This window comes from Archocentrus centrarchus, chromosome 15, assembly GCF_007364275.1.
Source record: "Archocentrus centrarchus isolate MPI-CPG fArcCen1 chromosome 15, fArcCen1, whole genome shotgun sequence".
NCBI lineage: Eukaryota > Metazoa > Chordata > Actinopteri > Cichliformes > Cichlidae > Archocentrus > Archocentrus centrarchus.
The window spans coordinates 2,637,462-2,647,968 of NC_044360.1; the positions used below are offsets into that span (position 1 = coordinate 2,637,462).

The 10,507-nt window shown below is 40.7% G+C and overlaps 1 protein-coding gene across 1 annotated transcript in view; it reads right to left on the minus strand.

Moving 5' to 3' along the window:
* The window catches only part of arfgef3 (ARFGEF family member 3), a 63,211-nt gene extending 53,145 nt beyond the window's left edge, over positions 1-10,066 (minus strand). Inside the window, exon 1 of the mRNA XM_030747735.1 lies at positions 9,609-10,066. Coding sequence (XP_030603595.1) covers positions 9,609-9,693 — 85 coding nt within the window. The 5' untranslated portion in view covers positions 9,694-10,066. The remainder of the gene's footprint in view (positions 1-9,608) is intronic.
* Positions 10,067-10,507: the final 441 nt, after the last annotated feature.

A 10,507-nucleotide genomic window follows, 5' to 3' on the forward strand; every position in this document is an offset into this window, starting at 1 on the left:
CTTTAATAATAAATGTTATTAAATGTTTTAAATGTGAACTAAAGTGATGGCTTCCAGTTGTGAGAGGAAGCACACCTGTTGCTAATGGTTTAAAAAGGGCTTGTGCTAACATCCTCTCTCTCTCTCATGTGTGGTTCGTTTGGCTTTTGGAGATTTTTCATTACGTTACAGATTTATTATATGAAAAGCGGTGCTGCATGGGCCTTACTTCAAAATATAGGTCCAAATGTAAGTTAATCAATAGCATTACATCCTATTTATAAGGATGTGATGTGTCTTTATCATCTTTCTCCTGTTAGACAGTGTTAAACATAAGGAAACATAAAAACAGTACGTTTTTTGGCCCACTGAAAATAACTTCTGACAGTAAAACATTTCAAAGTGGTAAAATAAATAGATATTGACAAAATACAGTTTTTTTTGTTTTTTTTTTTATTTGAGTTTTAAATTGTTTTGTTTATCTTATTTAACATAAGATCAAAAAACATATAATAGAATAGAATAGAATAGAATGCCTTTATTGCCATTATACAGGATGTACAATGAGATTGGAGGGCCACTCCTGTTCAGTGCCATGTAACAGAAAATCAAACTCTCTAAAATAAAAATATTATAAAAATATTATAATCTAGTATGATCAATATAATCAAGAGATATACAGAAATAAACAATGTGTAAAATATACAAAAAATAGAATGTATAAAAATATATACATACATTGGTGCATCTGTACATTGTAAGAAAAGTAAATATGTGTATACATATAATAATGAAGATGATGAATATTGCACTTGGTGAATGAATATTGCACTAGTGAATGAATACTGGATATTACACAATATAGGAATGTCAGATATTGTTCAGTATGAATAATATAATATTGCACAGTTACAGTGGGTGAGTGTGTGAGTTCAGGGTGGTGATTGCTCTGGCGAAGAAACTGTTCTTGAGTCTGTTTGTTCTGTAATAAACATATTCTGAGCAATTCAATTGGCGTATGCAAATAAAATTGAGTTAAGCTGTATAATATTGCTGGGTAAAGATCATACAATATTATATACAGAAACCCCCAACAATCAAACGACCCCCTTATGAGCAAGCATGTGGCGACAGTGGGGAGGAAAAACTCCCTTTTCAGGAAGACACCTCCGGCAGAACCGGGCTCAGGAAGAGGCAGCCATCTGCCGAGACTGGTTGGGTAGTTGCTTAACTAATTTTAATGAATTGCTAATTTAAGATTATTTTTGAGATGGACGAAATATAATGCCAGAGATCCACGTGTTTTCGTTGAGCATTTAGTCAAAAAAAGATTCCTTCATGACTCCATGCTAGAAGCCTTTTTTTAGCTCTTCTTCTACTCTTCTGAGATCATCTATCTCGGCTCTAATTGCTGTACATTTCTCCTTGAGAACAATTTCTTTTTGCATTGTCTTGATCAGTTTTTTCCATTCTTTTAGCTTGAGGTTGTTGTGCTGATGAATGCTCTTTTTTTCAGCCTTCACTGACTCATGAATCAGGTTAAGAACTTTTTCTCCTTGGAGGTTTCCGCGCAGCTCTGTCATTTGGGCTTGCAGATTGGGAGCTGTCAGCCTGAGGGCTTCAATCTCAGCTTCGAGATTTTTAGCTTTTTGCCACCAAGATTGTTCTTTTTTGACCTTTGACCGTAGCCCCTCAATCTCCCTCTCCAGAGTCGTATGTTGACTCGTCACGTTGTTTTTCTCTGCTTTCAGAGTCTTATAAGCCTTCTTAACATCAGCTAAATCCTCTAAATTCTTATTGAGGACCTGAATTTGTTGAGCTGTTTTTTCGTTTCTCTGCTTCATGGCATCTGTCTGATGCGTCAGCACAACATGTTTTTGTCTCCAATCTTCCTCAATTTCAATCTGGGTGGAGACACCAGATTCTTTTACTTCTTTTACTTTAAGTTTTCTGCTGTGTTTTTGCAGGACTTTCTCCTGAGCTTTAAGCTCTTCTAAAGCTTTTCTCATTCTGACATTGTCCTTGAGGTCCTCGATTTGAGCTTCCATTTCGGCGTTTTCTTTTTTGATGTTCTCAAACCTCGCCAGTCTTCCTCGATTCTTAGAGTTAAAAAACTCATCGAGGAGACTATCCCACTTCAGGCGCAAAGTAGAATTTTTAGATGTCAGAAACTCCATCATATCATGATTGGCCTTTTCTCTGACTAAAGATTTTATTCCTGCAAGATTTTGCTGCATCTCCTGAATCTCTTTCTGCATCTTCTCATTCTCTCGTTGAATGCCGCAGTAGAGTTCTTTTTCAGCCTCGTAACATTCAGCTGAACTTGAAAGGTGCTTATCCATCTCCTTGAGTCTCTGGATTTCTTTTCTCATTAATTTATGCTGTTCCCTCATTTCTTCATTTCTTTTCTTTAGTGCCTCGCAGTTCTTCTGTAACACCATTTTATTTTCAGGTGTTTCCTGGAGCTCCATCTGGGACGCTTCATGTTCTTTATTTAAAGCATTTTCTTCTTTAGGTTTATCAAAGCTGTCTGTTTTCACAGTCAACTTTGAGGTTTCTGCAGAGGGAATGGTCAGTTGGCTCTTACTCATTTTTGTTTTCTTGAAATCACTGAAAAATGTTGAATGTGTTGAAATTTTCACTTGTGGTCTGCTTATGAACTCTGAGGGAGGTGCTGTCACTCTTTGAACCTTTGAACATAGAACTCTGTGGTGAAACATCAAAGTCACTTGCATTCTGAAGACAAATCCACCAATCAGTTTAAAGTTCCATCTGCCAATCAGAATGCTTGCATACATTTAAATCCACCAATTGAAAACAGCAGTCAGATGCACTGCCTAACTGCTGAATTACAGGCACTTTGTGGCAAATCCCTGTTAAATTTGCCTCGGTGCACCTGTTGAACAACTGCTTCTAAATCAAAAACTGTAGCTCCTATCAAAATACTTTTTAAATTGTGGGCATCACAAGGACCTGCTCTAAACAGCAGTGTATCTTTTATTTACCTGGTGTTAAAAATGTCGTCATGGAAGCAGTTTAAAAAAGGGGCTCTTTTCTGGTTTTGAGAAAATCTCCTCTCTAAGATTACATTGTTCTTAATGGAGGAGTTGGAAGGTACTCCCTGTACTTGGATCCTCACAGTTTAAAATATATCCATCTGTTAGGGTGGAGAGGCACATTGTTTGAAAGAAGAGGAGCGGCTCTACATTTTGAGGGTAAAATTATGGCTGTAGAGTGAACACTGTGGACACAGCGGCAGTTTAAAAAGAAAATTTAACATGAAAACTTTGAAGTCTCCCACTCTGTCAGCTGGAGCTCTCAGTCTAACCGCCAACATTCCATCCAATACACACACATTCTACCCTCTGAGGGAGGTCAGAAAATGCATCAAACTTCATACTGTAGCGATTCTGTTAAAGTTAGATGGTTCTGTGCAGAGGTTCTGTGATTTCCCACCGTTTTGGTGGTCCTTGAACATATGTGTGCACACGAGGGAGAGAGGGCGAGCGTCAGAGGGAGTTGTTTCTGGCGTTGTTGCGGTGTTGTGCAAAATTCTGTTCCCCGTGAGAATCTGTTCCCCCTGTTTCGGGAGAGCGCAGCCAGAGAGGCGGATCCGACAGTCTTCACGGCGCTAGTCAGAGGTCAGCGACTCTGCTAGCCTGTGTGAAAGTAGCTAAACTATAGTACTTTGCACGTTTTAATTCTTTTTTAAATTTATTTTCAAAAGATGTACATGTACTTCACACCAAGTTGCAGGTTTTCTTGGATGTGAACATCTTGTGAGAAACTCTACATTTTGTGCCCTTGCCTCCCCTTTTACCACATAAGCTTTTATAAAATTTGGCCTTGGCTGGTCAGAAAGGTAAAATTTTGTGGAAACTCATAAAGGTGGAAACAGGAATAGACAGATGGAATCAACCTCACAGAAAGAGAATTGATTTACTGTATGCATTTTGGATTATTTTAAAAGTTTTGACAGTGAATAGGTAGATTCGCTGAAACCAGAGTGCTGTGGTCCTGTGGCCAGGAAAAACTCAATCTTTTCTTGCTCTTCCAATAAAGTAACATAACAGGACAATTCATGTATTTAGCACAGTGGTCATTCTGGTCTCAGAATCAATGGATGTTTATAGTCTTTGTAAATAAAGATTTGCTGTAGTGTTGTTTAAGATATATCAGTGCTAGTAAAAGGGAAAACAGTTTCTTGATGTAGTTGTATAGTTATAATCCTGTACCACTAAGAACTATTTTTAGGTGATTTCACGTACAAGCCGTCGGGTGAAGCAACTCAGAAAAGGGATGAAGGAGACCATGGTTTGGGACCTTCTTAAGGAGAGGGCAGACGTAATTCCCAAAGTTTTTCCAAGAAATTCAGAAGCTGATGTCAGTGCCCATGTAAGTATGACTTGCATGTTTCTGAATTTTAAAGAGATTAATTTTGTCCTGTCTTGTTTACTATTGTTGCTTTTGAAAACAAAAAAAAACGTAATTTTAGATTTCAGTGCAATAGTTGTACAAAACTGCACTAAGAGACTAGAATGACTTGTGTTGCAGTCACTCATACAAAGAATTTTATAGCCGGTCATGGAGGAGGAATTTGAATTTTTTTTTTTTTTTTTTTTTTTTTTTTGCCGTACTAGAATAAAGTGTAATTGCACATCCACAACAGTAGGTGGCAGTGGCGCTCTCATTGTCATAGTGATAGAGTAATAGCTCTATGGCGCACGTTTTTTTTCCTACTCACAGCTTAGAGCAGGCTCCGCAGCTACTATTTATAGTCGCGCCAGAGAGTGGGGGGGCGCGAGAGGTTTTCTTCTTGCTGGGGGGGGGGGGGGGGGGGATAACAGAAAATAACTGAGCAGCCCTGAACTAGACAAACTTTTTTTTATATGATGTCCACTCTAATAATAAGTTGGCACAGATACTGACCAAACCCAGGTTATTGTTTCTGCATGTGTGTATTTGCAGTGCAAGACAAGGCAACAGACTAAACATTTTTCCCTTGATATTCCAACCTGCCCAAATCTTGAACTTGCTTTGAAACACTTCATCTTCCTGCACACTACCATGAATATGAGGCTTTTGTAAGTGACATTAAAGCCTGCCTGACCTCCACTGACTCTGGCTTTGGCCTTGTTATCAGGAGATTTTTGTCTTTAGGTTCACCAAAAAGCAGTGTTTGTTATTTTCATCGCTATACATTTTAGGTACTTAAGCCAAAAATCCTTGTAAAATAGCTCTTTAGTTTTATTCAGACAACACATATAAAATGACAGTGTTCTGGCTGAAGTTTTCAGATTTTAGTCTGTCATGGGAAATCTTTACATTTATAAGCAAGCAAGTGAAGCAATAGGAGCACTGAGGATGCAGTCTCCATTGCACTACATTCTGTGCTCTCACATCTGGACAATAAAAAACACATACGCACGAATGCTGTTTGTTGATTTCAGCTCAGCATTTAATACCATAATCCCTGCCAAGTTAGTCACAAAACCTGGAGATCTGGACATTGACCCCTCCCTCTGCCTTTGGATTAAGGACTTTCTGACCAACAGGCCTCAGCATGTTAGGTCAGGCCACACCCATTCTACCACCATCTCACTACACACAGGTGTACCACAGGGCTGTGTGTTGAGTCCATTTCTCTACTCCCTCTTCACTCACGACTGCAAGACTGTTCATGAATCTAACTCCATGATCAAGTTTGCTGATGACATCACAGTGATCGGCCTCGTCAGCAACAACGATGAGACATCCTACAGGGAGGAAGTGGAGCATTTGGCCATGTGGTGTGCTAACAATAACCTGCTCCTTAATACCAGTAAGACAAAGGAACTTATTGTATATTTCAGGAAGAAGAAAAGTGACAAACCTGACCCCATCTACATCACGGGGATGGCTGTTGAACGTGCTGCCAGTTTCAAGTTCCTGGGAATACACATAACAGAAGATCTGTCCTGGACCACAAACACTTCTAGCCTGGTCACTAAGGAGACAACACCTGTCTTCTACCATCCTTGCTATAGGCCTAGTCTGCTGGGGGGTTCACATAATGCACTGTTTCTCATTCACCTTATTTACTTTGTTTATACTCCACTCTGCATTTAATCATTAATTGATATTAATCTCTGGCTCTCTTCCACAGCATGTCTTTCTCTCCCCTCAGCCCAACCGGTCGCGGCAGATGACCCCCCCTCCCTGAGCCTGGTTCTGCTGGAGGTTTCTTCCTGTTAAAAGGGAGTTTTTCCTTCCCACTGTCACCAAGTGCTGCTCATAGGGGGTCGTTTTGACTGTTGGGTTTTCTCTGTATTATTGTAGGGTCTTTACCCACAATACAAAGCACCTTGAGGCGACAGTTTGTTGTGATTTGGCGCTATATAAATAAAATTGAATTGAATTGAATTGTGAACTTTTATCGCTGTGCGATAGAAAGTATCCTGACCAGCTGTATTACAGTCTGGTATGGGAACTGCTCTGTCACAGACCATAAGACTCTACAGCAAGTAGTGAAAACGGCCCAGAAGATCACAGGGACTTCACTTCCATCAGTCGAGGACGTCCAGACGAAGCGTTGTCTGCGGCGTGCTCGCAGTATTCTTAAAGACCCCTATCACCCTGCCCATAGACTTTTTGTCACTCTGCCCTCTGGCAGGCGCTTTAGGAGCCTCCGGACCAGGACGACCAGACTGAGGAACAGCTTTTTCCCCAGAGCGGTCTCCCTACTGAACTCTGTCCAACATTAACACTCACTTACGTCCTGGACATTGACTGCACTACAATCATTTACATCACTTGTTACACGGTACATCACTATATTGAATATTATTATAGTTTTACTCATTCAGCACATATTGTATATATATGCACACATAAATACATCTATCTCATATTGAGATTTAAATGATAAATTATTCCATACATATGTATAGCACCTTATCTTTTATATTTCAACTGTATATTATGTCCATAATAATTCTATCTGTATATTATGTCTATAATACCTCTAATATATTCTCATTAATATACTCACATGCATATTCACTATATTCTATTACTGTTTAACTACTGTTTATTGCACTACTGGTTAGATGCTAAACTACATTTCGTTGCCTTGTACTGTACATGTGTAATGACAAAGTTTAATCTAATCTAATCTAAAGTTTAAAGCTGTTGCTGCCATGTACAATTTACTGTTTGTAAATAAAATTTCTGTCAAGATGCACAACTGTTCTATTTAAGCAATATTACAGGGTTAAATACAGTATATGAAGAGTTCATAAGATTGAAATGCAACATATTCATGCTGGAAATTTACATTTGAAGACAGAAGTACTATGTTTCTGGTGTATAACCAACCCATTACATAAGACAATTATATTTACACAGATTAACAAAGGTAATAGTCACATTTGACAATAGCACCAATAGCGTGCCCCCCCAGCGCCACCACTGATTTAAATAGTGGTGGCGCCACTAGGGGGTGATATAGCTCCCCCTGGAAAAGTCATAGCACCCCCAAGAAAATAGCTTGTGTCTGTGTGTGTTGAGAACTGAAAGAACAAATGATCCTTCATAGCACCCTCAGTAAAATGCTTAGCCCCCCCTTAGCACCTGCAGAAAAATATTTCTGGAGCCGCCACTGGTTAATACTCTTTAAGTTAACGTAGGTATGTTACAATCACTGCGTCATAACCTAGCAACGTTCTCGGAGCGCACCTGTTTGGAGCCTCGGATAATAAGCGGTCTTGCAAAAAAGCAGGTTTCTGATCAGGTGAAGGTGTGCAGTTTCTGTGATTTATTTTGCTATAATGTAGCAGGAATCCCCCCGGACAGCCTCCTTTTTGTTTCTTTGTTTCATTTTGTCAAGTTTTCTGTATTGAGTGACTGCTTTTGAAAAGCTTGTTAAAGTTTTTCTATTTGCATTGGTCATGCCCAGGACACTCCCGAAAAAGAGATTTTAATCTCAATGTGTTTTTCCTGGGTAAATAAAAGTTAACTAAAATAATAAGTTAATGTCTCAAAAACACTGATTTAAGTCTTATATTTTACCAGCTTGCACTTCTTGTATGAACACATTTTTAAATAATGCAAAATATCGTTTCTTATCGTTATCGAACAAATTACAGAAAATATCGAGATATTATTTTTTGTCGGTATCGCACACCCCTAACCTGAACTCATTCTTTACTTGCTGTCTCGATGAGTTTCACCTGCCTCCAAAAGGTCACGCTGACCCATCATCACGCTATTTAATGCTAACAGCCTCCTCGCTGACGTCAGTGGAAACCTTTTTTTTTTCTCCACGTGTCTCAGTTGCATTAGATTTATATTCTTTTACCCAGCTTGTTCTCATTGATGTCCCAGAGCACTGAGAATAAGGGGATTTGTGTCATTATCAGTTATGAGATTTCAAGCTGCCGGAGTAAGTTAAATAGTTATTTGCCATATTCAAACCAAGCTCTGACTTTTCTCTCAGACAGCGATCACTCTCTGTACCCAGAATTCACCTGTACGTCGTCAGCATCGTTCTATAAACGATGAAGGGGCAGAGCTGAAAAATAAAGCAGACAAGTACCAAAAACTGCAGTTCCTCTAATGTCCACTGGAGGCTCGCTTCAAAAGAGAGTCCATCCCTATATACTTCCCTGTTAAAATGCTCAGTGTGTACAGCAATAAAAAGCATATTTACAGCCTGTCATATCAAACTACTTTGGCCTCTGTGGATAGTTTCCCCTCTCATAACATCTCTGAGTGAGCTAAATTTTTTTCATAACTCATCCACCTGAATAATGAAGCCAGGAGCCTGGCTGTACTAACAGGCCAGGCTTCATCCACTGGGGAGTTTTAACATCATGGAAAGTCTGCTGATATGCTATTCTTTGATATTATGAACTTGATATAATGATTGTGTGAACTCTTAACTGTGTAAATAAAAATTAGACTATTTTAGTAGAATTAACTAGATATACTCCCTCTATTTTTTATTTCCCCCCCCTGTGAGGCTTGTCTCCTTCACTGAGGGGGGAACTTGTAAAAAGCTCTGAACTGTGCAGACAGACAGTAATGAGACTGAGGAAAGAGTTTCTACCCAAAGTCTGGAAACCTGTTTATGTATGCACTAGTTATGGCAGCGACAATCTGCAGAGGACTAATGAATCAGCAAATATTTTCTTCTGTAAGAATCCCATAAATCAGGCACACGTTTTTCCTCTCAAAGTCTGAAGAGCTGAAAGTCTGAATTTAAGTTAAGTCTTAGTGCGCACTGATCACCTTCCTTCTGGAAGCTCAGCTTATTTCTTTAGGAAAGGCTGGAGTTGGCCTGATAACGCTGATCCCTAAAAGGAACAGCTTTTATTCCTGCTTTTCCATGATGAAGCTAAGCGCATGCGGAAGTCATATCCCACCATCGCTGCTCAGACTAAAGCCTCATCTGTAATTTTCCTAAAGATTTGCTGGCTTCTTGCTCGGTGTCACCGCCTCACACACCGGCCTCTGAGGTGCGTGCAGGACCCGCTCTCAGTTTCCTGAAAGCCAGCAGAACAGCCGCAGGTTTCTCCCTCATCCCTGCCCTCCCTCCCTCCCACACACTCCTGCTGCCAAAGAGCCCGGGGGGGCTGTTGTGCACTCACCGCAGGCGTAGACGCAGGCATCACGGATGCCTTTGTGTTTGTGGCCGGACGCGTCTTTCTGCAGCTTTCGCAAGATTTCCTCCATGCTGGCTTCTCAGAGAGACGGCTTAAATGTTCAGAGACGCGGCCGCGCCGGGTGGGTCTGCGTATCGGAGGGATTTTATGGGTGCTATGACAGTGACAGCATCCCTGCACCCCCCTGGCGAAGGCGATGATTCATTCCTAACTGCCAGCCAATGATGTCAGACCAGCAGCCAATCCTCTGAAGGTGGAAGAAGGAAGCGTGTGCGCGTTTCTTCTATTAATCCAAGGCCTCGGCCTCCGGAGAGCGGCGGCGATCCCCTGATGTGTGACAAATAATCCTCTCAGACTGTTTTCCAAATTCAGCGTATAAACGCCCTCCTCAGTCATTTATTCCTCTGCGCTGCCGCGTTTGGAAGTCCGTTCCAGCTGATACTTGTGCGCTTCATGGAAACCAGATCCGGTTCTTGTTGTGGCTCACGTCGAGCTGCCTGCACGGCAGGAGTACGCCTCGCAGCTCTGCACGATCAGCGCCTTCCGCTAAAAGGTGGATTTCTCTCCAACCTGGCAACACAGTATTTACACCCTCTCCTTGTGGGGGCGTTTGAAAGTGTGGCAGGACCGGAGTCAGTGGAATGGGATTCCCTGCGAGCTCAGCCGACAGGTGGAGGAAGCTCAGGCAAAGCTGATAACACGATTCTGCCTTCAGAGTAAAGCGCAGCGACACAATTCAGAGAAAACCAATTTTATTTTGAAAGTCAGTGTCATGCTTTAAAAACAATTCCATCATATTTTAATTGCATGCTAAAGTCACCCCTCTGCTGTGAGCAGCTGGGTTAGTGTGCACAGAAACACAATGAACTGTCATGTTGTGTTTT